This window comes from Ranitomeya imitator, chromosome 5, assembly GCF_032444005.1.
Source record: "Ranitomeya imitator isolate aRanImi1 chromosome 5, aRanImi1.pri, whole genome shotgun sequence".
NCBI lineage: Eukaryota > Metazoa > Chordata > Amphibia > Anura > Dendrobatidae > Ranitomeya > Ranitomeya imitator.
In genome coordinates, this window is record NC_091286.1 from 213,357,759 (window position 1) to 213,384,996 (window position 27,238).

The following is a 27,238-nucleotide window of genomic DNA, read 5'->3' on the forward strand; positions in this document are numbered from 1 at the left end:
TCTGCCGGCCGGCAGAAGAGCAGTTGGGGCTAAAATTAGGGGTAGGGTTAGGGTAGGGTTAGGGCTACAAGTACGTTAGGGCTAGGGTTAGGGCTAGGGTTAGGGTTAGGGGTAGGGCTAGGGCTAGGGTTAGGGGTAGGGTTAGGGGTAGGGCTAAATTTAGGGTTAGGGTTGGGGCTAAATTTAGAGTTAGGGTTGGCGCTAAATTTAGGGTTAGGCTTCTTTCACACTTACGTCGGTACGGGGCCGTCGCAATGCATCGGCCCGACATACCGACGCACGTTGTGAAAATTGTGCACAACGTGGGCAGCGGATGTAGTTTTTCAACGCATCCGCTGCCCAATCTATGTCCTGGGGAGGAGGGGGCGGAGTTACGGCCACGCATGCGCGGTCAGAAATGGCAGATGCGACGTACAAAAAAACGTTACATTGAACGTTTTTTTGTGCTGACGGTCAGCCAAAACACTGATCCAGTGCACTACGGACGCGACGTGTGGCCATTCGTCACGATCCATCGGCAATACAAGTCTATGGGCAAAAAACGCATCCTGCGGGCACATTTGCAGGATCCGTTTCTTGTCCAAAATGATGGATTGCGACGGATGCCAAACGACGCAAGTGTGAAAGTAGCCTTAGGGCTAGGGTTAGGGTTGGGGCTAAAGTTAGGGCTAGGGTTGGGGCTAAAGTTAGGGTTAGAGTTGGGATTAGGGTTAGGGTTTGGATTAGGGTTGGTGTTAGGGTTAGGGTTGGCATTAGGGTTACGCTTGGGATTAGGGTTAGGTTTGGGATTAGGGTTAAGTTTAGGGTTGTGATTAGAGGTGTATTGGGATTAGGGTTAGGTTTGAGGTTAGGGTTGAGATTAGGATTAGGGGTGTGTTGGATTTAGGGTTTTGATTAGGGTTATGGTTAGGGTTGACATTAGGGTTGTTTTGGGGTAAGGGTTGGGATTATCGTTAGGGTTAGTGATTAGGATTATGGATCGGGTTGGGATTAGGGTTAGGGGTGTGTTGGAGTTGGGTTGGAGCTAGAATTGGGGGGTTTCCACTGTTTAGGTACATCAGGGGGTCTACAAACACGACAGCCAATTTTGCGCTCAAAAAGTCAAATGGTGCTCCCTCCCTTCTGAGCTCTGCCGTGCACCCAAACAGTGGGTTACCCCCACATATTTGGCATCAGCATACTCGGGATAAATTGGACAACAACTTCTGGGGTCCAATTTCTCTTGTTACCCTTGTGAAAATAAAAACTTGGGGGCTACAAAATCCTTTTTGTGGAAAAATATATATATATTTTTTTTTTATGACTCTGCATTATAAACTTCTGTGAAGCACTTGGGCATTCAAAGTTCTCACCACACATCTAGATAAGTTCCTTGGGGGGTCTAGTTTCCAAAATGGGGTCAATTGTGGAGGGTTTCTACTGGTTAGGTACATCAGGTGCTCTGCAAACGCAACATAATGCCCGCAGACCATTCTATCAAAGTCTGCATTCCAAAACGGCGCTCCTTCCTTCCGAGCTCTGCCGTGCGCCTAAACAGTGGTTTACCCCCACATATGGGGTACCAGCATACTCAGGACAAATTGGACAACAACTTTTGGGGTCCAATTTCTCTTGTTACCCTTGTGAAAATAAAAACTTGGGGGGTAAAAAATCTTTTTTGTGGAAAAAAAAAATATTTTTTATTTTCACGACTCTGCATTATAAACTTCTGTGAAGCACTTGGGCATTCAAAGTTATCACCACACATCTAGATAAGTTCCATGGGGGGTCTAGTTTCCAAAATGGGGTCACTTGTGGGGGATTTCTACTGTTTAGGCACATCAGGGGCTCTCCAAACGCGACATGGCGTCCAATCTCAATTCCAGCCAATTCTACATTGAAAAAGTAAAACGGCACTCCTTCTCTTCCAAGCTCTGCGGTGCGCCCAAACAGTGGTTTACCCCCACATATGGGGTATCGACGTATTCAGGAGAAATCGCACAACAACTATTGTGGTCTAATTTCTCCTGTTACCCTTGTGAAAATAAGAATTTGTGGGCGAAAAGATCATTTTTGTGTAAACAAAAGCGATTTTTTATTTTCACGGCTCTACGTTATAAACTTCTGTGAAGCACTTGGGGGTTCAAAGTGCTCACCACACATCTAGATAAGTTCCTTAAGGGGTCTAGTTTCCAAAATGGTGTCACTTGTGATGGGTTTCCACTGTTTAGGCACATCAGGGGCTCTTTAAACGTGACATGGTGTCCGATCTCAATTCCAGCCAATTCTGCATTGAAAAAGTCAAACGGCGCTCCTTCACTTCTAAGTTCTGCGGTGTGCCCAAAAAGTGGTTTACCCCAACATATGGGGTATTGGCGTATTCAGGAGAAATTGCATAACAAAATTTATGGTTACATTTCTGTTTTTACACTTGTGAAAATAAAACAATGGTTCTGAATTAAGATGTTTGCAAAAAAAAGTTAAATGTTCATTTTTTCCTTCCACATTGTTTCAGTTCCTGTGAAGCACGTAAAGGGTTAATAAACTTCTTGAATGTGGTTTTGAGAACCTTGAGGGGTGTAGTTTTTAGAATGGTGTCACACTTCGTTATTTTCTATCATATAGACCCCTCAAGATGACTTCAAATGTGATGTGGTCCCTAAAAAAAAATGGTGTTGTAAAAATGAGAAATTGATGGTCAACTTTTAACCCTTATAACTCCCTAACAAAAAAAAAATTTTGTTTCCAAAATTGTGCTGATGTAAAGTAGACATGTGGAAAATGTTATTTATTAACTATTTTTCGTGACATATCTCTCTGATTTAAGGGCATAAAAATACAAAGTTTGAAAATTGCAAAATTTTAAAAATTTTCACCATATTTCCGTTTTTTATAATCGCAACTAATATCGAAGAAATGTTACCACTAACATGAAGTACAATATGTCACGAAAAAACAATCTCAGAATCAGCGGGATCCATTGAAGCGTTCCAGAGTTATAACCTCATAAAGTGACAGTGGTCAGAATTGCAAAAATTGGCCCGGTCATTAAGTACCAAATTGGCTCTGTCACTAAGGGGTTAAGCAGTTCTTCTTTGTTTGATGGCTTGTGACTATCCATCTTCCTCTTGATTACATTCCAGAGGTTTTCAATGGGGTTCAGGTCTGGAGATTGGGCTGCCCATGACAGCGTTTTGATGTGGTGGTCTCTTAATTTTTGCCAGAGCTGTATATATACCGTATATACTCAAGTATAAGCCGAGATTTTCAGCCCAAATTTTTGGGCTGAAAGTGCCCCTCTCGGCTAATACTCGAGTCAAGGTGGGTGGCAGGGTCGGCGGGTGAGGGGGAGAGGGCGCTGAGGTATACTTACCTAGTCCTGGCGATCCTGGCGCTGTCCCTGCCGTCCCATGGTCTTCGGTGCTGCAGCTTCTTGCCCTCTTCAGCGGTCACGTGGGACCGCTCATTAGAAAAATGAATAAGCGGCTCCACCTCCCATAGGGGTGGAGCCGCCTATTCATTTCTCTAATCAGCGGTGCCGGTGACCGCTGATAGAGGAAGAAGCTGAGGCACCGAAGACAGCTGTGACAGGCAGAGGGAGCCGGACGCCGGGACCAGGTAAGTATGTAATATTCACCTGTCCGCGTTCCAGCCGCCGCTCCATCTTCCCGGCGCCGCTCCATCTTCCCGGTGTCTGCGCTCTGACTGTTCAGGTCAGAGGGCGCGATGACGCATATAGTGTGCGCGGCATCAGTCAGTGCAGAGACGCCGGGACGAGACGCCGGGAGCTGCAAGCAAGAAAGGGGAGTATGGCTTTTTTTCTTTTTTTACTGCAGCATCAGCGGCAATGGCAGAGCTTTCTATGGGGAACTATGAACGGTGCAAGAGCACTATATGGGGCACAGCTATAGGGAAATAATGAATGGGGCACAGCTATAGGGAAATAATGAACGGTGCAAAGCACTGTATGGGGCACAGCTATAGGGAACTATAAACGGTGCAGAGCACTATATGGGGCACAGCTATAGGGGACTATAAACGGTGCAGAGCACTATATGAGGCACAGCTATAGGGAACTATAAGCGGTGCAGAGCACTATATGAGGCACAGCTATAGGGAACTATAAACGGTGCAGAGCACTATATGAGGCACAGCTATAGGGAACTATAAACGGTGCAGAGCACTATATGGGGCACAGCTATAGGGAAATAATGAACGGTGCAGAGCACTATATGGGGCACAGCTATAGGGAAATAATGAACGGTGCAGAGCACTATATGGGGCACAGCTATAGGGCAATAATGAACGGTGCAGAGCACTATATGGGGCACAGCTATAGGGAAATAATGAACGGTGCAGAGCACTATATGGGGCACAGCTATAGGGAACTATAAACGGTGCAGAGCACTATATGGGGCACAGCTATAGGGCAATAATGAACGGTGCAAGAGCACTATATGGGGCACAGCTATAGGGAAATAATGAATGGGGCACAGCTATAGGGAAATAATGAACGGTGCAGAGCACTGTATGGGGCACAGCTATAGGGAACTATAAACGGTGCAGAGCACTATATGGGGCACAGCTATAGGGGACTATAAACGGTGCAGAGCACTATATGAGGCACAGCTATAGGGAACTATAAGCGGTGCAGAGCACTATATGAGGCACAGCTATAGGGAACTATAAACGGTGCAGAGCACTATATGAGGCACAGCTATAGGGAACTATAAACGGTGCAGAGCACTATATGGGGCACAGCTATAGGGAAATAATGAACGGTGCAGAGCACTATATGGGGCACAGCTATAGGGAAATAATGAACGCTGCAGAGCACTATATGGGGCACAGCTATAGGGCAATAATGAACGGTGCAGAGCACTATATGGGGCACAGCTATGGGACAATCATGAACAGTGCAGAGCACTGTATGGGGCACAGCTATAGAGAACTATGAACGGTGGAGAGCACTGTATGGGGCACAGCTATAGGGAAGTAATGAACGGTGCAGAGCACTATATGGGGCACAGCTATAGGGAAATAATGAACGGTGCAGAGCACTGTATGGGGCACAGATATAGGGAAATAATGAACGGTGCAGAGCACATGTATGGGGCACAGCTATAGGGAAATAATGAACGGTGCAGAGCACTATATGGGGCACAGCTATAGGGAAATAATGAACGGTGCAGAGCACTATATGGGGCACAGCTATAGGGAAATAATGAACGGTGCAGAGCACTATATGGGGCACAGCTATAGGGCAATAATGAACGGTGCAGAGCACTATATGGGGCACAGCTATAGGGAAATAATGAACGGTGCAGAGCACTATATGGGGCACAGCTATAGGGAACTATAAACGGTGCAGAGCACTATATGGGGCACAGCTATAGGGCAATAATGAACGGTGCAAGAGCACTATATGGGGCACAGCTATAGGGAAATAATGAATGGGGCACAGCTATAGGGAAATAATGAACGGTGCAGAGCACTGTATGGGGCACAGCTATAGGGAACTATAAACGGTGCAGAGCACTATATGGGGCACAGCTATAGGGGACTATAAACGGTGCAGAGCACTATATGAGGCACAGCTATAGGGAACTATAAGCGGTGCAGAGCACTATATGAGGCACAGCTATAGGGAACTATAAACGGTGCAGAGCACTATATGAGGCACAGCTATAGGGAACTATAAACGGTGCAGAGCACTATATGGGGCACAGCTATAGGGAAATAATGAACGGTGCAGAGCACTATATGGGGCACAGCTATAGGGAAATAATGAACGCTGCAGAGCACTATATGGGGCACAGCTATAGGGCAATAATGAACGGTGCAGAGCACTATATGGGGCACAGCTATGGGACAATCATGAACAGTGCAGAGCACTGTATGGGGCACAGCTATAGAGAACTATGAACGGTGGAGAGCACTGTATGGGGCACAGCTATAGGGAAATAATGAACGGTGCAGAGCACTATATGGGGCACAGCTATAGGGAAATAATGAACGGTGCAGAGCACTGTATGGGGCACAGATATAGGGAAATAATGAACGGTGCAGAGCACATGTATGGGGCACAGCTATAGGGAAATAATGAACGGTGCAGAGCACTATATGGGGCACAGCTATAGGGAAATAATGAACGGTGCAGAACACTGTATGGGGCACAGATATAGGGAAATAATGAACGGTGCAGAGCACTATATGGGGCACAGCTACGGGACAATCATGAACGGTGCAGAGCACTATATGGCACAGCTATGGGGAAATAATGATCTATTTTTATTTTTGAAATTCACCGGTAAATGCTGCATTTCCACCCTAGGCTTATACTCGAGTCTTTAAGTTTTCCCAGTTTTTTGTGGCAAAATTAGGGGGGTCGGCTTATACTCGGGTCGGCTTATACTCGAGTATATACGGTATTCTGCTACAGATGGATCTGGATAAGTTGGAAACTTGGGCTGAAAGGTGGCAGATGAGGTTTAACAATGATAAATGTAAGGTTATACACATGGGAAGAGGGAATCAATATCACCATTACACACTGAACGGGAAACCACTGGGTAAATCTGACAGGGAGAAGGACTTGGGGATCCTAGTTAATGATAAACTTACCTGGAGCAGCCAGTGCCAGGCAGCAGCTGCCAAGGCAAACAGGATCATGGGGTGCATTAAAAGAGGTCTGGATACACATGATGAGAGCATTATACTGCCTCTGTACAAATCCCTAGTTAGACCGCACATGGAGTACTGTGTCCAGTTTTGGGCACCGGTGCTCAGGAAGGATATAATGGAACTAGAGAGAGTACAAAGGAGGGCAACAAAATTAATAAAGGGGATGGGAGAACTACAATACCCAGATAGATTAGCGAAATTAGGATTATTTAGTCTAGAAAAAAGACGACTGAGGGGCGATCTAATAACCATGTATAAGTATATAAGGGGACAATACAAATATCTCGCTGAGGATCTGTTTATACCAAGGAAGGTGACGGGCACAAGGGGGCATTCTTTGCGTCTGGAGGAGAGAAGGTTTTTCCACCAACATAGAAGAGGATTCTTTACTGTTAGGGCAGTGAGAATCTGGAATTGCTTGCCTGAGGAGGTGGTGATGGCGAACTCAGTCGAGGGGTTCAAGAGAGGCCTGGATGTCTTCCTGGAGCAGAACAATATTGTATCATACAATTATTAGGTTCTGTAGAAGGACGCAAATCTGGGGATTTATTATGATGGAATATAGGCTGAACTGGATGGACAAATGTCTTTTTTCGGCCTTACTAACTATGTTACTATGTTACTATGTATGTTACTATGTATTAAAAGGGTTCTCGTTGCTACAGAAATGCACACTGTAGCAAAAATCCCTAACACTAGCTTTAAACAGCTTTAGAATAAATCAAGGTACAATGGGCAAGATGCTCCTAAAAGCCATTGAAAAGCAGGATGGCTAAGACAGCAAATTGAGATTTTAAAACTTTCTAATGACATTCTTTCATGTTTTTTATTCAGCTATTATTCTGAAAGTATCCAAAAATTGTATGCATTGACAAAAACATAACCCTTAGGCCTCATTGGCACATCCATGTTTAAAGACATAAATATAAGTATACATTTAAATTTATATATTATATTATTGATTTATATTTATTTTTTAAAATTATATTATATTATTAAATTAGATTATAAATTATACATTTATATATTATATTATTTATTTATATATTATATTACATATATTAAATTTATATATATTTATATGTAAGTAAATATAAGTATATATAAATAAAAAGACATAAGTAGAAAAATTGTATCAGTGTCATCAGTGTTTTGGATTAGTGCGTCACTGTACGGTCCATGTGTCCATTCTAACAATCAGTGTACGGTCCGTGTGTCCGTTCTTACCATCATTGTATGGTCTGTGTGTCAGTTCTTACTATCAGTGTATGGTCTGTTTATCCGTTTTTTATCATCAGTGTTTTTTCACACATGGATAAATAAATTGCAAAGCTTCTGTTATACTTTAAAATGTTAAATACGGATCGTACATTGACTGCACACCGATGCCATCCATGTGCTTCACGCATTTCTCATGAACTTAGACTTCTATTGGCACTTTCATCTGTAATAACGGAGAAAAATGACATGTCTATGCGAGTGTTAGGCCGGGATCACACATGCGGGAAATACACATGCAGCCGCACGCTCCGCTCGTGAGTGACGGCAGCAATGCCAGGTATTAACATGCGAGACTAGGCCGTATTTCTCGCATGTGTGATCCCGGCCTTATACACAAAATCCGTCAAAACACACACCTGAATAGCACCTTAAAAAACGTACCCATTATAAGATGTAAAAAAATGGATACAACACGTATGTGCGACATGGATATTTGAGTGAGGTCTTAAATTGTAATTGGCTCAAACATGTACACAATTATTTAAAAATCTAAACATGGCAAAACCCAAAGAACATCCAGACAGAGAATATATGATAAGAAGATATATCTTTTTTCAATAAAAGCAAAAATTAAAAAATTACAATAGAATGGCACAATAGAAATGTGCACGTACCAAGAGATTATAATATATATATATATATATATATATATATATATATATTTTTATTATCAATTCTACAAATGGCGGTTTAAAGGTATAAATCAAAATACTACCCCTAACAAAAATGTATTCATCTCCTCCAAAAAGGCACAAAAAAAATACCTGACGAAGGAACTTGATTCCGAAATGCGCATCGGGGTGCGCGTTGTTGAGACTTAGCGGCTCTTAACGGTATATCCCCCTATTTTAACTTAATGACACTTTCAAGCACAATGCACCTTGCACTTTTAATATGCTTGTAAGGCACTTTGTTTACTCTAGCACATGTGTACTTTAGACTTTATTTTTAATTGTGGCCCTTATAATTGGTTCGGATATTGATTATTTTTATATTTTATCTAAGTCATTAATTTTTTTTCTACTGTGCACTTTAAATTATCTTTAGCCTACATGTGAGGCTCACATTTGATTTGATATTTTTTTGCATTTTTTGTGCCTTTTTGGAGGAGATAAATATATTTTTTAGGGGTAGTATTTTGATTTACACCTTTAAACAGACATTTGTAGAATCGTTTTTTTTACGTATACGTAGGATTATTTATAATCTTGTTTCTGTGCCAAAACACACACACATTATATATATATATTATATTATATATATATATATATATATATATATATATATATATACAATATGCATGTCCACGTAGTATATTGCCCAGCCACGTAGTATATTGCCCAGTCACGTAATATAATGTCCAGCCACGTAGTATATTGCGCAGCCACGTAGTATATTGCACAGCCACGTAGTATATTGCCCTGTTACATAGTATATTGCCTAGTGACGTAGTATATTGCGCAGCCATGTAGTATATTGCCCAGTTACATAGTATATTGCCCAGTCACGTAGTATATTGCCCAGCCACGTAGTATATTGCCCAGTTACGTAGTATATTGCCCAGTGACATAGTATATCGCACAGCGACGTAGTATACAGCACAGAGCCATGTAGTATATTGGCCAGTAACGTAGTATATTGCCCAGTGACGTAGTATATTGCCCAGTGACGTAGTATACAGCACAGAGCCACGTAGTATATCGCACAGCGAAGTAATATACAGCACAAAGCCACGTAGTATATTGCACAGCGAAGTAGTATACAGCACAGAGCCATGTAGTATATTGCCCAGTCACGTAGTATATTGCCCAGCCAGGTTTGTCACAGGTGAAAAAATAAAAAATAAACATATTCTCACCTTTCTGAAGGCCCCTTGTAGTCCACGGAAGCTTGCGGTCCCAGGGTTGGTATCAGAGCGCAGGACCTGTGATGACGTCGCGGTCACATGACCATGACATCATGACAGGTCTTACTAGCGCAGGGCCTGTGATGACGTCGTGGTCACATGACCGTGACGTCATGGCAGGTCCTTGTCGCGCAGGGCCTGTGATGACGTCGCGGTCACATGACCGTGACGTCATGGCAGGTCCTTCTGCCATACCATCTTTGCCACCAGAAACTGCAGCGGAAGATGGCGGCCGGCGGGAGCGGCTCAGCGGACTACGGAGGGTGAGTATAGCAGGTTTATTTTTTTTAAATTATTTTTAACATTACATTTTTTTCACTATTGATGCCACATAGGCAGCGTCAATAGTAAAAAGTTGGGGACACACAGGGTTAATAGCGGCGGTAACGGAGTGCGTTACCCGCAGCATAACGCGGACCGTTACCGCCGGCATTAACACTGTGTTAGTGGTGACTGGAGGGGAGTATGCGGGCGACAGGCACTGACTGCCGGGAGTAAGGAGCGGCCATTTTCTTCCGGACTGTACCCGTCACTGATTGGTCGCGGCAGCCATGACAGGCAGCTGGCGAGACCAATCAGCGAATGAATTACCATGACAGAAGGACAGACAGATAGACGGAAGTGACCCTTAGACAATTATATAGTAGATATCTCTTGGTACGTGCACATTTTTATTGTGCCATTCTATTGTCATTTTTGAATTTTTACTTTTATTGAATAAAGATATATCTTCTTATCATATATTCTCTGTCTGGATTTTTTTGGTTTTGCCATGTTTAGATTTTAAATAGTTTCCTCCTTTGAGTGGTTTCCACTCTTTTTTCAGTACACCATGGTGATTTTACGGTAATTGATTATACATATATATATAGATTTAAATCATTTATAAAAAATATAATTCCGTAAGGTGTTACTGTTGTGTTTATCAAACATGTACAAGCATACAAATATATACATGAATACATAACACTTACATTATTGCATTCTCCAAGGAAATATAGTGCAAATCCATCAGCTTTTGTTGCTGTAAGAGAGACAGAGTAAGCAAGAAATAGTAGAGCTAAAAGGTGACAAAGCAGCATGACAATGGAGCATGACCCGGGCAATAAACCTTGTACATAGTATGGTGTTGCTCACCTGGCTGCTGCTGCACCGTGCGCTGGAATAAAACCAGCAGTAAATGCAATTGGTACAAAGGGATATGCGGATAATCCTGCTGCGCTGGTGGTCAAGAATATATTCAATGGAGATGGTGGTGTTGAAAGTTTGTTCAACTCTGAAATGTGCTGATTAATAAGATTGCTCTTTGTTCATCAGGAAAAAACACAATGCTAAAAAAACTACTTTGTGCAACACCACCATTATCAGTATATCCCTTTGTATTATGTCACTTAAAAGTAATCTACAATACAGAACATGTAATCGCTATTACCTACTAATATGTAGGAGGCCATAAACCACCAAGCATTAATATAAATCACAAAGCTTATTATAAATTCAAAACAAATTATAAACAAACTGAATACAAAATATTAAAAACGTCAAAAGCTATGGAGGAGACATGGAAGAAGGCAAGGAGAGGAGGAGGGTCCCAAAGGACATGAGGAGCATAGAAAAGAGTCACCGAGACATGCAACAGCAACAGTAAGAGGTAAATGTAACCTAATCAGTGCCAAGTGCTTTTTGAAAATCACCCCTTTGAAAAAGCAGGAACGCGAAATGTGCGTCAAGGGCCGCTAGGAGAGTTTCAGTGGTCTGGAGATATTATGGGTAAGCAAGTGATAATGCAGCAGCTCATATATTTAATGTGCATGGTGTACTACCTAACCATTAAGGACTTCGCACTGATTAGGTGACATGTACCTGATTAGGTGACATGTACCTCTTCCTGATGCATGTCTCGGTGACTCTTTTCTAAGCTCTCCCATGTCCTATCGAACCCTCCTACTCTCCTTGTCTTCTTCCATGTCTCCTCCATAGATTTTGCATGCAGTACGTTTTTAATTTGTTTAAAATATATAATAAACTGTTCTTTTTGGCATGGTGGTTTATGGCTTACTACATTTTTTCCTCTTGGTGATGTAATGCTTATGGGAGTTATCCACTACTCTAATTTTACCTCTTTATACGTGGGGAGAACAGTACATTGGGGTCTTTAGATATGTTCTCAGCCTGGTTACGAAATTTGTGCTATATGAATATCGTTTTAGCCTTTACTAATATGTAGGTCTAGAAGAGTGGAGAATACTGCAGTCTCTGCATTCACACACATTTAGGGGCCGATTTATTAAGACTTGATGGGGTAAAATGCGACCGATTCCAGTTGCATGGAAGGACTGGCATAAAAACGCCAGACGTTGCAAAATTAACTTCACATTAAGAAAATATTTAGCGCCTTGTTAAAGTGTGGCGAAAAACACTTTGATGAAACGGCCCCTTTGAACATGTTCCTAGAACACAGACATGTGAACGTAGACTACTTTTTTCAAGCATTGAACCCATATCCTTTATAAATCAAAAGACTTATCCATTGTGCAATAACATTGGGTAGGCATGTAAAATCTTGATCTCAACAACATAGAGTCTGTCTTGGACTACGTAAAGAGGCAGAAGCATTTGTGTGATCCTACATACATAGAAGATCTCTGTTTGTTCTCCAAGATGTTTGGAACAACCTCCCTCCCGAGTGCTTTCAAAAACTGTGTACAAGTGTATCTAGGAAAATTGATGTGGTCTTGGGCACAAAGGGAAGTCACACTAAATACTGATTTGTTTTACATTTTGCTTTTGTTCCTTAACTTTATATTATAATAATTGTATATTAATCCACCCTTTACACAGCCCATATCTTTTCAAAAGACTCCCAATTATCTTAAAGAAACCCGATCAGCACTGAAAACAATACCAGAGGCTATAGGGACAGTAAGACTTTTCTCCAATACATGTCATTAGCACATCAAATTGTTTTCAATATTATATGGACTTTTATAACAACTAGCGTGAAGGTAGAAGAGTGCCAGTCTCTGGGAGCAGCAACTGTGATTCTAAATCCTATGCTCAAATCGGACATGATTCAGAGGAAAGTCATTAATTTACCATTTTGTGGAGGCATTAGTCCATGGAATACAATGGATGAATTAACTCACCCAGTTTCTTATAAAGTCGCTTCAACAGATTGACAGTCATTATTTCACAAATGCATCTCAATAGGGAGTGAAACAATAACTCAAGTCAGGTGAACATGATCCTCACTTCTAATCAAGAGACTGAACTTTACTTCATATCGAATATTGCTTATGAGCAATGGAAAAAAAATCCACTATGTATTCTGCAGTCCTAATAAAAGTAGGAGTATAGTTGCTTGGAAAGGGTTCATCTGCAGAAGTGGGACATGGCTCTTTAAGGTTTAATATGCTAAATGGAGGACATAGCTGCTTGTAAAGGGCTAATCTGTCTCTTATTACACACTGTGCAGAGCCAACAGCAGCCATACCATACAGAAGAAAAGGCTGTGGGATTTACCTTTATTGCTGCTCTAGAATATACTAAAATCCATCTTACATTGTTTCTAACACAAGTACAAATTTACATCCAGCATGAAGATAGCACACATCTTCTCTGTGTTTATATCCTAACACTCAGGTCTTCCACACAGTGGCATCTCAGCTCCATAGCAGAGCTGTCAAAATAGTGACACATTGAAAAATCCTATTTCTTGCTCTTCATTTTTCTAAACTGTAAATATATTAAAAATGTTTTATAATTTGGTCTAACTTCATGAGGTTTACAGGTGTCCAAATACTACACACAAATGGCACTGGTGATTAGGAAATACTGTATGTAAAGGTATTAATTTGCTAAAATGTCCACAATTTAATACATGATTGACATATATTAGATGCTCTACCTGTTTTGATAATATCACTTAATTCATAGAGAAGTAATTTGTTGTCTCCGCCAGCATCTAGCCGTTGTTCTATGTAACTGTTTAATTCGTACACAACGCCTTGCATATTTGTATCCTGGTACTGCTGAAGGGAGAAAGGAAGCACTGTTACAACATGCTCACATATATAGATTCTATCAACAATTGCTGAAAGTTATCCAACCCAATTAGTTAGCAATTTACCGAAATGCCGACCTAAATGGGACTTCCCTGGTGAAAGGTGTACGAGATTGGGCTAACCTCTTAGTAATGGGGACATTTTTTTTTTCTTCATGACCATTGTAATTACAGGGGTTGTTCCATGAACAAAGTAGATTTTTAATCAATATATCTTGGAATAATAATAAGTTCCACAATTGGATGTGTTTAAATAAAATGTTCCTGTGCTGAGATAATCTTATAAATGTGTTCCTGCTGTGTACTGTGTAATGGCCGTGTCTGACCGTACAGGGACATGGTCTGATCATACACAGCTCCTGGGCAGGGAGGAAGTAAGAGTATACAGACAGGGCAGCATGGGATCACAGCTGATGCTTTTTTGTGAGGCAACACATATCTAAAAACAGGGAAATGTTTTACCTCATAGAAAGAATCATTTGTTACCTCATGCTGTCCTGTCTGTATACTTTCTTTTGCCTCCCGTGCCCAGAATCTGTGGTATGATCAGACCATGTGCCTGTATAGTTGTATAGTTTTCCTCTATGTATATGTAGCCATAAAGCAAACAAACTAAAGAAAACTCCAATGGAAAAACTTTATGCACGGTCAAGATAACATTTAAAATATAATACATTTTATTAATGACATGACATAAAAATCAGATAAAAACTGAAGTGAGAAAAATATCATGGGTACAGACAAAAAAGTGGGTACACCCAGACAGAAAATGTAAAAAAAATCCTCTGAATCAGATCTCCTTTATAGGTATATTCAGCTAATAAAAACCGTGAGTAGATGTAAATCTAATGTACATTTGTATACATGTATGCCTCATGTGAGTACAGTAGTTATCAGATATACATACATACAGTGGGGAAAATATAGCAATCCAAAATCATATCAAGGAGAAAATTCCATCAGTATATAAGAATGTAGTACAAATACAGGTAGGTGGGAGAGTCACAGTCAGAACACCGGATAGGTGTCAAGCCGTAAGCGGCGATAAAGGGGCAGGACGGCGTACTGGGACCTGCACCTGTCCCTACCACTTTAATGGGGTCCTGGCTTTCCCTTATCTCGGGGGTACCTATGATGGTTAGGAGGCCCGAGCCGCCAGCGTATCCCTGTCTCCTGTGCAGGCCCTATCACCCTATCAGGGGCCCCCTCTCTCCCCAAAGGAGATGGACTGCACCAGTGTAATAATACAACAAATAACAGGGTATACAGACAAGGTAGCTAAAAGACTCAAACTCACCAAATGCTCACACAATGACAGAGGAACACAGAGAAGGGAAGAGAAGGAATAAACTTAGGAAGGAAAACAGGTTTAGCAAGCAACCAAAACAACAGACACCAATCTCTGTAAATAAACCTCCAACACCAACACTATGCTCCTTCAACCTCCAGCCAGGCAGTAGAACTGATCACTGACAATAGCTGAAGTCAGGACTGGGTCTATATAGAGGATCAGATTACAACATCCATTTCAGCTGAGAGAGACCCAGCTCTCAGCAATAAGGTTAACTACTGCACTGCTGGCACAAAGCAACCAGGTCAGAATACAGGTGAAGAGCTTCTGTTCACTGTGTGTGAACGAGGCCCAGAGCGCTGCGGTTCTCTGGAACCTCTCTGTCGCGGTAGTCCCGTGACAGTAGGATAGGAAAAAGGCAAAGTCGCAACAGAGAAGATAATATTGAAGTATAGATGAGTAAACTCCAATGTTTGTAACTGACTCAACCAAGTACCTATTAGAGAGCTGAGACCAAAGATACGTTAGGTATAATTACCTTAGGGTTAGTAACCGGGGACCCATCACACCCGATGAGTGTTTCGGTATGAAATGCTTCGTTCAGGGGTCAAACGATGAAGCAGTTCAGAGCGAAACGCTCTAATATGATTTTGGATTGTGATATTTTCACAACTGTATGTATATCTGATAACTACTGTACTCACATGAGGCATACATGTATATTTCTGGATTGCAATATTTTCACAACTATGTATATTTGATAACTACTGGACTTGCATGAGGCATACATGTATACAAATGTACATTGGTTATTTACATTTATTCACGGTCTTTATTAGCCGAGTATACCTATAAAGGATATCTCTGATTCACAGGATTTTTTACATTTTCTATCCGGTTGTACCCACCTTTTTGTCTGCACCAGTGGTATTTTTTTTCACATTTTTTCCCTTTTTATGTCATGTCTTTAATAAAATGTATTGGGAGTTTTCATGTTCCTGTACGGTCAAACACGGCCATTACACAGTACACAACAGGGGCACATTTACAAGATTATCTGAGCACAACATTTTTTAATACATCTAAATATGGAATTTATTTTTATTCCTAGATCTATTGTCTATTGATTAGTTGATTAACATGCACTTTATTTGTTGGACAACCCCTTTAAATGTTAGTGGTAAATTTAGGTCAATATGGATTTATTTATTTTTTTTTAAACCAGTTCAAGCCCGGGCCATTTACCCCCATTCCTAACCAGACACATTTTTAGGGCATTTCATTTCATACATGTGGTTTAAAAAGCTATTTTTTTTTTTCGCATACTCAAGTAATTTTGGCACTTTTCTTTCCATGATACATGGAGCTTAATTTAAATTATAGTCACTATTTTTTGCACCAATATCACCTGATTTATCAGCAAAACAAAGGAAAAACATCTTAGTTGTAAAAAAAAATTGATGGGAAAAGCAAAGAATCACCAAAACACATTTAAAAGTGGTTTCAAAACCTAGAACAAATAGTTTTATATATAATTGGACACTTTACCGGGGGCAGGGATGGAAACAACATCTTTTTTTGTTTTTTATTAATTGACACAGTGATCAAGATGGCACATACTAATAAACCATCTCTGCTTTCTCTATGTGTCCACCAGCTGTCAGACACCTGGATCCTCGCTCTGGCAACTACACGATCGCGAACGCACGTTTTAGGATGTCACTGCAGAATAGGAGCAGGTTCCAGTTGGATGTTTAAAGGCAACGGGTGTTTTTTCCACTCTTTGCCTTGTAGTATGATGAAAGATACCGTACTACTACTGTTACTACAACCACAGGTAATAAACAAATTGAAGGAAAACTTCCCATTTAAATGGCAGACCGATGACTATCGCTATTTGGGCATTTGCATCTCTTCTGACCTTTCCAGGATGTTTACTCCAAATTTTCAAATTTTCTTGTCTAGATTAGATAAAAGACCTTACTCTATGAATTCTCTTGGTTTGGAAGAATCCGTATTGCTAAAATGACAAGTCTACCTTTTCTAGACTATTCCAATACATATTCCTTCTCCGCTTTTAGCACAGAATTCATAATTGCTCAAGACATTTGCTCTCTCTCTCTATCCCTTACCTGCCCAGGATTTGGCCCTTAATTACCGGACATAGGCATGTTCCATTGTCTTTCAGTGTACTCCACACTCAAAGCTTTATATTTAGCCGCCTCCAAGGACCCACTGATTGACTCATAAGGTCCCATTTACCCGATTACTGATAATCCGGGATTTCCACCGGGCTCCTCCTCTAATTCTACATAGTTCTAAAAAAGACCTTTGCCTATACCATGTTGGTCCTCAAGGGTCGGTACTCCATCTCTAAGCCATACTGTGAGCTAAGACTCCTACTCTGCTCCAATTTTTTTTAATATACTAGACTTAAACATTTAGTCCCTTCATTAGGAGCCCCGATTACTTCCCCATTTGAAAAATTGTGCATATCCCCTCTACCCCGGAATATGCAATCTTGCCTTCCCCACTTTTGCAGAGCCAGTTTCCCATTGAAAGTAGGAGATGATTCCATCTTTCACATACATCCCTCATTGCAACCAAAGTTCAGGAGACAAACTATAAAATAGTGTCCAAGTGGTTTCGGGTTCCCATGGTTGTGCATATGTGGCTTCCAAATGTTTCCAGCCTGTGTTGGCGCTGTGGAGTACATGAGGGCACAATGGTCCATAACTGGCTTGCCCATCATTAACACCATTTTGGGAGGGAGTATGTTGTGATAGGCAATTCAGTATCACAATGGACATAGCGGTCAGAGCACATACAGTGATCTGACAATAACCCAACATAATAGAACGAGCTCTGAGACGTGGGAACTCTGCAGACCGCAATCCCTAATCCTCTCCAAACAACACTAGAGGCAGCCGTGGATTGCGCCTAACTCTGCCTATGCAACTCGGCACAGCCTGAGAAACTAACTAGCCTGAAGATAGAAAATAAGCCTACTTTGCCTCAGAGAAATACCCCAAAGGAAAAGGCAGCCCCCCACATATAATGACTGTGAGTTAAGATGAAAAGACAAACGTAGGGATGAAATAGATTCAGCAAAGTGAGGCCCGACTTTCTTAACAGAGCGAGGATAGGAAAGATAACTTTGCGGTCTACACAAAACCCTAAAGAAAACCACGCAAAGGGGGCAAAAAGACCCTCTGTACCGAACTAACGGCACGGAGGTACACCCTTTGCGTCCCAGAGCTTCCAGCAAAACAATTAGACAAGCTGGACAGAAAAAATAGCAAACAAATAGCAAGAAGAACTTAGCTATGCAGAGCAGCAGGCCACAGGAATGATCCAGGGAAAAACAAGTCCAACACTGGAACATTGACAGGAAGCATGGATCAAAGCATTAGGTGGAGTTAAGTAGAGAAGCACCTAACGACCTCACCAGATCACCTGAGGGAGGAAACTCAGAAGCCGCAGTACCACTTTCCTCCACAAACGGAAGCTCCCAGAGAGAATCAGCCGAAGTACAACTTGTGACCACAGGAGGGAGCTCTGCCACAGAATTCACAACAGTACCCCCCCCTTGAGGAGGGGTCACCGAACCCTCACCAGAGCCCCCAGGCCGACCAGGATGAGCCACATGAAAGGCACGAACAAGATCGGGAGCATGGACATCAGAGGCAAAAACCCAGGAATTATCTTCCTGAGCATAACCCTTCCATTTAACCAGATACTGGAGTTTCCGTCTTGAAACACGAGAATCCAAAATCTTCTCCACAATATACTCCAATTCCCCCTCCACCAAAACCGGGGCAGGAGGGTCAACAGATGGAACCATAGGTGCCACGTATCTCCGCAACAATGACCTATGGAATACGTTATGTATGGAAAAAGAATCTGGGAGGGTCAGACGAAAAGACACAGGATTAAGAACCTCAGAAATCCTATACGGACCAATGAAACGAGGTTTAAACTTAGGAGAGGAAACCTTCATAGGAATATGACGAGAAGATAACCAAACCAGATCCCCAACACGAAGTCGGGGACCCACACGGCGTCTGCGATTAGCGAAACGTTGAGCCTTCTCCTGGGACAAGGTCAAATTGTCCACTACATGAGTCCAAATCTGCTGCAACCTGTCCACCACAGTATCCACACCAGGACAGTCCGAAGACTCAACCTGTCCTGAAGAGAAACGAGGATGGAACCCAGAATTGCAGAAAAATGGCGAAACCAAGGTAGCCGAGCTGGCCCGATTATTAAGGGCGAACTCAACCAAAGGCAAAAAGGACACCCAGTCATCCTGATCGGCAGAAACAAAGCATCTCAGATAGGTTTCCAAGGTCTGATTGGTTCGTTCGGTCTGGCCATTAGTCTGAGGATGGAAAGCCGAGGAAAAAGACAAGTCAATGCCCATCCTACCACAAAAGGCTCGCCAAAACCTCGAAACAAACTGGGAACCTCTGTCAGAAACGATATTCTCTGGAATGCCATGCAAACGAACCACATGCTGGAAGAAAAATGGCACCAAATCAGAGGAGGAAGGCAATTTAGACAAGGGTACCAGATGGACCATCTTAGAAAAGCGATCACAGACCACCCAAATGACTGACATCTTTTGAGAAACGGGAAGATCTGAAATAAAATCCATAGAGATATGTGTCCAAGGCCTCTTCGGGACCGGCAAGGGCAAAAGCAACCCACTGGCACGAGAACAGCAGGGCTTAGCCCGAGCACAAATCCCACAGGACTGCACAAAAGTACGCACATCCCGTGACAGAGATGGCCACTAAAAGGATCTAGCCACTAACTCTCTGGTACCAAAGATTCCAGGATGACCAGCCAACACCGAACAATGAACCTCAGAGATAACTTTATTCGTCCACCTATCAGGGACAAACAGTTTCTCCGCTGGACAACGATCAGGTTTATTAACCTGAAATTTTTGCAGCACCCGCCGCAAATCAGGGGAGATGGCAGACACAATTACTCCTTCCTTGAGGATACCCGCCGGCTCAGATAAACCCGGAGAGTCGGGCACAAAACTCCTAGACAGAGCATCTGCCTTCACATTTTTAGAGCCCGGAAGGTACGAAATCACAAAGTCAAAACGGGCAAAAAACAGCGACCAACGAGCCTGTCTAGGATTCAAACGCTTAGCAGACTCGAGATAAGTCAAGTTCTTATGATCAGTCAATATCACCACGCGATGCTTAGCTCCTTCAAGCCAATGACGCCACTCCTCGAATGCCCACTTCATGGCCAGCAACTCTCGGTTGCCCACATCATAATTTCGCTCAGCAGGCGAAAACTTCCTGGAAAAAAAAGCGCATGGTTTCATCACTGAGCAATCAGAACCTCTCTGCGACAAAACAGCCCCTGCTCCAATCTCAGAAGCATCAACCTCGACCTGGAACGGAAGAGAAACATCTGGTTGACAAAACACAGGGGCAGAAGAAAAACGACGCTTCAACTCTTGAAAAGCTTCCACAGCAGCAGAAGACCAATTGACCAAATCAGCACCCTTCTTGGTCAAATCGGTCAATGGTTTGGCAATACTAGAAAAATTGCAGATGAAGCGACGATAAAAATTAGCAAAGCCCAGGAACTTTTGCAGACTTTTCAGAGATGTCGGCTGAGTCCAATCATGGATGGCTTGGACCTTAACAGGATCCATCTCGATAGTAGAAGGGGAAAAGATGAACCCCAAAAATGAAACCTTCTGCACACCAAAGAGACACTTTGATCCCTTCACAAACAAAGAATTAGCACGCAGGACCTGAAAAACCGTTCTGACCTGCTTCACATGAGACTCCCAATCATCTGAGAAGATCAAAATGTCATCCAAGTACACAATCAGGAATTTATCCAGGTACTCTCGGAAGATGTCATGCATAAAGGACTGAAACACTGATGGAGCATTGGCAAGTTCGAATGGCATCACTAGATACTCAAAATGACCCTCGGGCGTATTAAATGCAGTTTTCCATTCATCGCTTTGCCTGATTCGCACCAGATTATACGCACCACGAAGATCTATCTTGGTGAACCAACTAGCCCCTTTAATCCGAGCAAACAAATCAGATAACAATGGCAAGGGGTACTGAAATTTAACAGTGATCTTATTAAGAAGGCGGTAATCTATACAAGGTCTCAGCGAACCATCCTTCTTGGCTACAAAAAAGAACCCTGCTCCTAATGGCGACGATGACGGGCGAATATGCCCCTTCTCCAGGGATTCCTTCACATAACTGCGCATAGCGGTGTGCTCAGGCACGGATAAATTAAACAGTCGACCTTTTGGGAATTTACTACCAGGAATCAAATTGATAGCACAATCACAATCCCTATGCGGAGGTAGGGCATCGGACTTGGGCTCATCAAATACATCCCGGTAATCAGACAAGAAGACTGGAACCTCAGAAGGGGTGGATGACGAAATTGACAGAAATGGAACATCACCATGTACCCCCTGACAACCCCAGCTGGACACCGACATGGATTTCCAATCTAATACTGGATTATGGGCTTGTAGCCATGGCAACCCCAACACGACCACATCATGCAGATTATGCAACACCAGAAAGCGAATAACCTCCTGATGTGCAGGAGCCATGCACATGGTCAGCTGGGTCCAGTATTGAGGCTTATTCTTGGCCAAAGGCGTAGCATCAATTCCTCTCAATGGAATAGGACACTGCAAGGGCTCCAAGAAAAACCCACAACGCTTAGCATATTCCAAGTCCATCAAATTCAGGGCAGCGCCTGAATCCACAAACGCCATGACAGAATACGATGACAAAGAGCAGATCAAGGTAACGGACAGAAGAAATTTTGACTGTACTGTACCAATGGTGGCAGACCTAGCGAACCGCTTAGTGCGCTTAGGACAATCAGAGATAGCATGAGTGGAATCACCACAGTAGAAACACAGCCCATTCAGACGTCTGTGTTCTTGCCGTTCAACTCTGGTCAGTCCTATCGCACTGCATAGGCTCAGGTTTAATCTCAGGTAATACCGCCAAATGGTGCACAGATTTACGCTCACGCAAGCGTCGACCGATCTGAATGGCCAAAGACATAGACTCATTCAAACCAGCAGGCATAGGAAATCCCACCATGACATCCTTAAGGGCTTCAGAGAGACCCTTTCTGAATATAGCTGCCAGCGCAGATTCATTCCATTGAGTGAGCACGGACCACTTTCTAAATTTCTGGCAATATACCTCTATCTCATCCTGAGCCTGACAAAGAGCCAGCAAATTTTTTTCTGCCTGATCCACTGAATTAGGCTCATCGTACAGCAATCCAAGCGCCAGGAAAAACGCATCGATATTACTTAATGCAGGATCTCCTGACGCAAGAGAAAATGCCCAGTCCTGAGGGTCGCCACGCAAAAAAGAAATGACGATCCTAACCTGTTGAACTGGGTCACCAGAGGAGCGAGGTTTCAAAGCCAGAAATAGTTTACAATTATTTTTGAAACTCAGAAATTTAGTTCTATCTCCAAAAAACAAATCTGGAATAGGAATTCTCGGTTCTAACAAAGAATTCTGAACCACAAAATCTTGAATATTTTGAACTCTTGCCGTGAGCTGATCCACACATGAAGACAGACCTTTAATGTCCATTGCTACACCTGTGTCCTGAACCACCCAAATGTCTAGGGGAAAAAAAAGGCAAAACACAGTGCAAAGAAAAAAAAATGGTCTCAGAACTTCTTTTTTCCCTCTATTGAGAATCATTAGCACTTTTGGCTTCCTGTACTGTTGTGATAGGCAATTCAGTATCACAATGGACATAGCGGTCAGAGCACATACAGTGATCTGACAATAACCCAAAATAATAGAACGAGCTCTGAGACGTGGGAACTCTGCAGACCGCAATCCCTAATCCTCTCCAAACAACACTAGAGGCAGCCGTGGATTGCGCCTAACTCTGCCTATGCAACTCGGCACAGCCTGAGAAACTAACTAGCCTGAAGATAGAAAATAAGCCTACCTTGCCTCAGAGAAATACCCCAAAGGAAAAGGCAGCCCCCCACATATAATGACTGTGAGTTAAGATGAAAAGACAAACGTAGGGATGAAATAGATTCAGCAAAGTGAGGCCCGACTTTCTTAACAGAGCGAGGATAGGAAAGATAACTTTGCGGTCTACACAAAACCCTAAAGAAAACCACGCAAAGGGGGCAAAAAGACCCTCCGTACCAAACTAACGGCACGGAGGTACACCCTTTGCGTCCCAGAGCTTCCAGCAAAACAATTAGACAAGCTGGACAGAAAAAATAGCAAACAAATAGCAAGAAGAACTTAGCTATGCAGAGCAGCAGGCCACAGGAATGATCCAGGGAAAAACAAGTCCAACACTGGAACATTGACAGGAAGCATGGATCAAAGCATTAGGTGGAGTTAAGTAGAGAAGCACCTAACGACCTCACCAGATCACCTGAGGGAGGAAACTCAGAAGCCGCAGTACCACTTTCCTCCACAAACGGAAGCTCCCAGAGAGAATCAGCCGAAGTACCACTTGTGACCACAGGAGGGAGCTCTGCCACAGAATTCACAACAGGAGTACTTAAGGTGATTCTAGAAGTTACTGGAATTACGGTTCTCGAAAAACCTGAAGCAACATTATTATTTATGTTCCCTTTGTCGGGTCCTAGCTTAACCTCTTTCTGACATTTGTCATAATATTACGTCCCTGAGCCCTGGGCCTATCTGACCAGGGATGTAGTACTGCATTGCGATCTCCCGCGTACACAGGGGGTGCGCAGGTGATCGCCGCCGGGTGCCAGCTGGTTCTGACAGCTGACAACCGGCACCAAGTGCCAGGAGCAGGCACATACAGATCTCGTCACTTTAACCCATTAAATGCTGCAATTGAAATTGATCGCAACATTCTGGGAGCCAGCAGAGGATTGACCACCCCTCTGCCTTTGGATTGAAGACCCCGAGGCGTGATGATCGTTGCCATGGTGACCCGATGTCGTAATGATGACATCCGGGTCACCAGAGTTAGAAAACTTGCTGATCATGCCCAGTGCATGATGAGCAAGTTTCTGTGTCAGTGCAGAGCTGACAGTTTCTACAGCATGGGGATGCTACTGCATCCCCATGCTGTACAAGCGATCAGCCTACAAAAAAAAATCATAGTCCCATATAGGGACAAAGTAAAAAAAAAACAAAAAACCTTTTTTTTTAATTGTAAAAATATTTTAAAAAATAATCAAGATATTGGATCTATAAATAAATACTTGCATGAAAAAAAAAGTAAACAATAAAAGTACACATATTTAGTATTGTCATGTTTGCAATGACCCGACCTATAAAATGGTCCCACTAGTTAATCCCTTTAGTGAACAGCATAAAAAAATAAACAAGGCAAAAAACCAATGCTTTATCATCATACCGCAGCACAAAAAGTGGAATAAAACACAATCAAAAAAGATGGATAAAATAAATACGGTACTGCTGAAAACATCATCATGTCCCGCAAAAAAACAAGCAGCCATACAGCTCCATCAGTGGAAAAGTAAAATTATAGCTTTCAGAATAAAGGGATGCAAAAAAATTATTTTTTTCTATAAGATAGTCTTTATTGTGTAAAAGCACCAAAATATTAAAAAAACTACATAAATGAGGTATCGCTGTAATCGTACTGACCTGAAGAATAAAACAGCCTTATCAATTTTACAACACACTGAACAGCATAAACCCCCTACCAAAAAAGAATTTCCTGAATTGCTGGTTTTTGTTAATACTGCCTGGCAAAAATCGGAATAGAAAGCGATTAAAAAAAAGTCATGTGTCCGAAAATGGTACCAATAAAAACATCAGCTCGTCCCGCAAAAAACAATTCCTCACATGACTGTGGGCCAAAATATGGAAAAATAATGGCTCTCAAAATGTGGTGATGCAAAAACTATATTTTGCATTAAGGCCATGTTCACACAGTGCGTTTTTTACTGCGGAACCGCAGCGGTTTTGCCGCTGCGGTTCCGCAGCTGTTTTCCATGCAGGGTACATAACAATGTAACCCTATGGAAAACAGTCACTGCTGTGCACATGATCCGTAATTTCGTTTAAAAAGCCGCGCAGAATAGCTGCGGCAAAAAAGGAGCATGTCACTTCTTTTTCCTGAACCGCAGCGGTTCTGCACCCATAGACCTCCATTGTGAGGTCAAAATCGCAGTAAAACCCGCAGATCAAAAATATATCTGCGGGTTTTACTGCGATTTGATGTGCAGAACCGCTGCAGCAGGAAGTGCGGGGGAGCGGGCGGAAGTGCGTGGGCGGAGTGTGGCTGCCCCCCCGTGCTCCGATCCCGCCCCCCCGTGCTCCGATGCCCCCCCCCGTGCTCCGATGCCCCCCCCAGTGCTCCGATGCCCCCCCCGTGCCCTAATCTCCCCCCCTTATACTTACCCGGCGTCCCGGTGTCCGTCCGGCCGTCTTCTCCCTGGGCGCCGCCATCTTGCAAAATGGCGGGCGCATGCGCAGTGCGCCCGCCGAATCTGCCGGCCGGCAGATTCGCTCCAAAGTGCATTTTGATCACTGAGATATAACCTATCTCAGTGATCAAAATAAAAAAATAGTAAATGACACCCCCCCCACTTTGTCACCCCCATTGGTAGGGACAATAAAAAAATTAAGAATTTTTTTTTTTTTTCATTAAGGTTAGAATAGGGGTAGGGGTAGGGTTAGGGGTAGGGTTAGGGTTAGGGGTAGGGTTAGGGGTAGGGTTAGGGGTAGGGTTAGGGGTAGGGGTAGGGTTAGGGGTAGGGTTAGGGTTAGGGGTAGGGTTAGGGTATTTTCAGCCATTTTAGCCCTAAAAAGCTTCCTAGGAAACACACAGTCTCTGCATAGAAAACTGCATAAAAAAAGGATAAAAAAACGCATCAAAAAACGCATCAAAAAACGCATCAAAAAAGGACAAAAAAGGACCAAAAAAAGGACCTGCGTTTTCTGCCAAGAGCTGCAGTTTTTTAAAAAAACTGTCCTGAAAAAAAAAGGATGGAAATCCTGAACGTGTGAACATACCCTTAAAGTGTCTTTTAGTGTGTGACAGCAGCCAAACATAAAAACCCAATTAAAATCTGGTATCGCTGTACAGAAGAATAAAGTCACCTAATCACCTATACCACATAAGGAACGGCGTAAAAATTAAATTAAACCAATTCTTCATCTGCTGCTGATTTTTTCCTTCTGCCTCCCAAAGATCGCAGTTAAACTTGAGGCACATTTGTCCTGCGCCCTGCGATGAGCGCTACATCTGGAATTTCCGTGTAAATCTAAAATGCGTGATTCAGACGGAACCTACAATGAGGCAGATGGGGGCACTGTGGACACCGTCTGACCTGTGATCTGGCAGTGTCCCTTTTTTTTGCAAAAAAGTACAGTCGGACAGTTTTGGGCACTTCTGAGAAGAAGGACACAGCTGAACAGAGACATACGGAATTTAGACTGTGAGCCCCATTGGGGACAGCGATGATAATGTGTGCAAAACTGTAAAGCGCTGCGGAATATGTTAGCGCTAAACAAAAATAAAAAAAAGAGAAAAAAGAACAGAGGCCAGATGGAGTCCAGAGTAACTTCAAAGTGTAAAAGTTCAAAAGCTCAGTGTAGAGAGCAGGATAAATGTGATCCCAAACGTTACGTAAAAGCTTTCCAATAAAAGCTTCAACTCAACCCACAAAAAAAGCAAGCCCTCACTCAAGAAAAATAGTTCCTCATTCGCCAAAAGAAATTCAGCAAATTCTCCGCTCTCAAGTCCAAATGCTCCCTCACTTTTGAGCCCCACAGTATACCGAAACCACATATTGCATCCATGTTTGGCATTTCTGAAGCGATGAGAGCCCGCCCAACTTACGGGTGCATGCCTTCAGAAGCACGGGCTGGGCATAACGTACTAGTGACAACAGGGTACTGGTCACTATAATGGCAGTTTGCAATTTTCACTCAGCAACATTCATTGCTGCGTGTTTCTGGAAAATACCCATTGAGTCAAAAATCGACACCACACCTGTAGA

At 42.6% G+C, this 27,238-nt stretch overlaps 1 protein-coding gene across 2 annotated transcripts in view; it reads right to left on the reverse strand.

Moving 5' to 3' along the window:
• PDE10A (phosphodiesterase 10A) overlaps positions 1-27,238 on the reverse strand; it is a 291,576-nt gene that overhangs the window by 70,938 nt on the left and 193,400 nt on the right. The window contains exons 4-5 of one of the 2 annotated variants that reach the window (XM_069725886.1): positions 13,758-13,878; positions 10,825-10,874 (exon numbers count right to left, since the gene is read on the reverse strand). In XM_069725886.1, the coding sequence (XP_069581987.1) occupies positions 10,825-10,874; positions 13,758-13,878 (171 nt within the window). Of the gene's footprint in view, positions 1-10,824; positions 10,875-13,757; positions 13,882-27,238 lie in introns of both variants that reach the window. The other variant, XM_069725885.1, reaches the window with a different exon arrangement.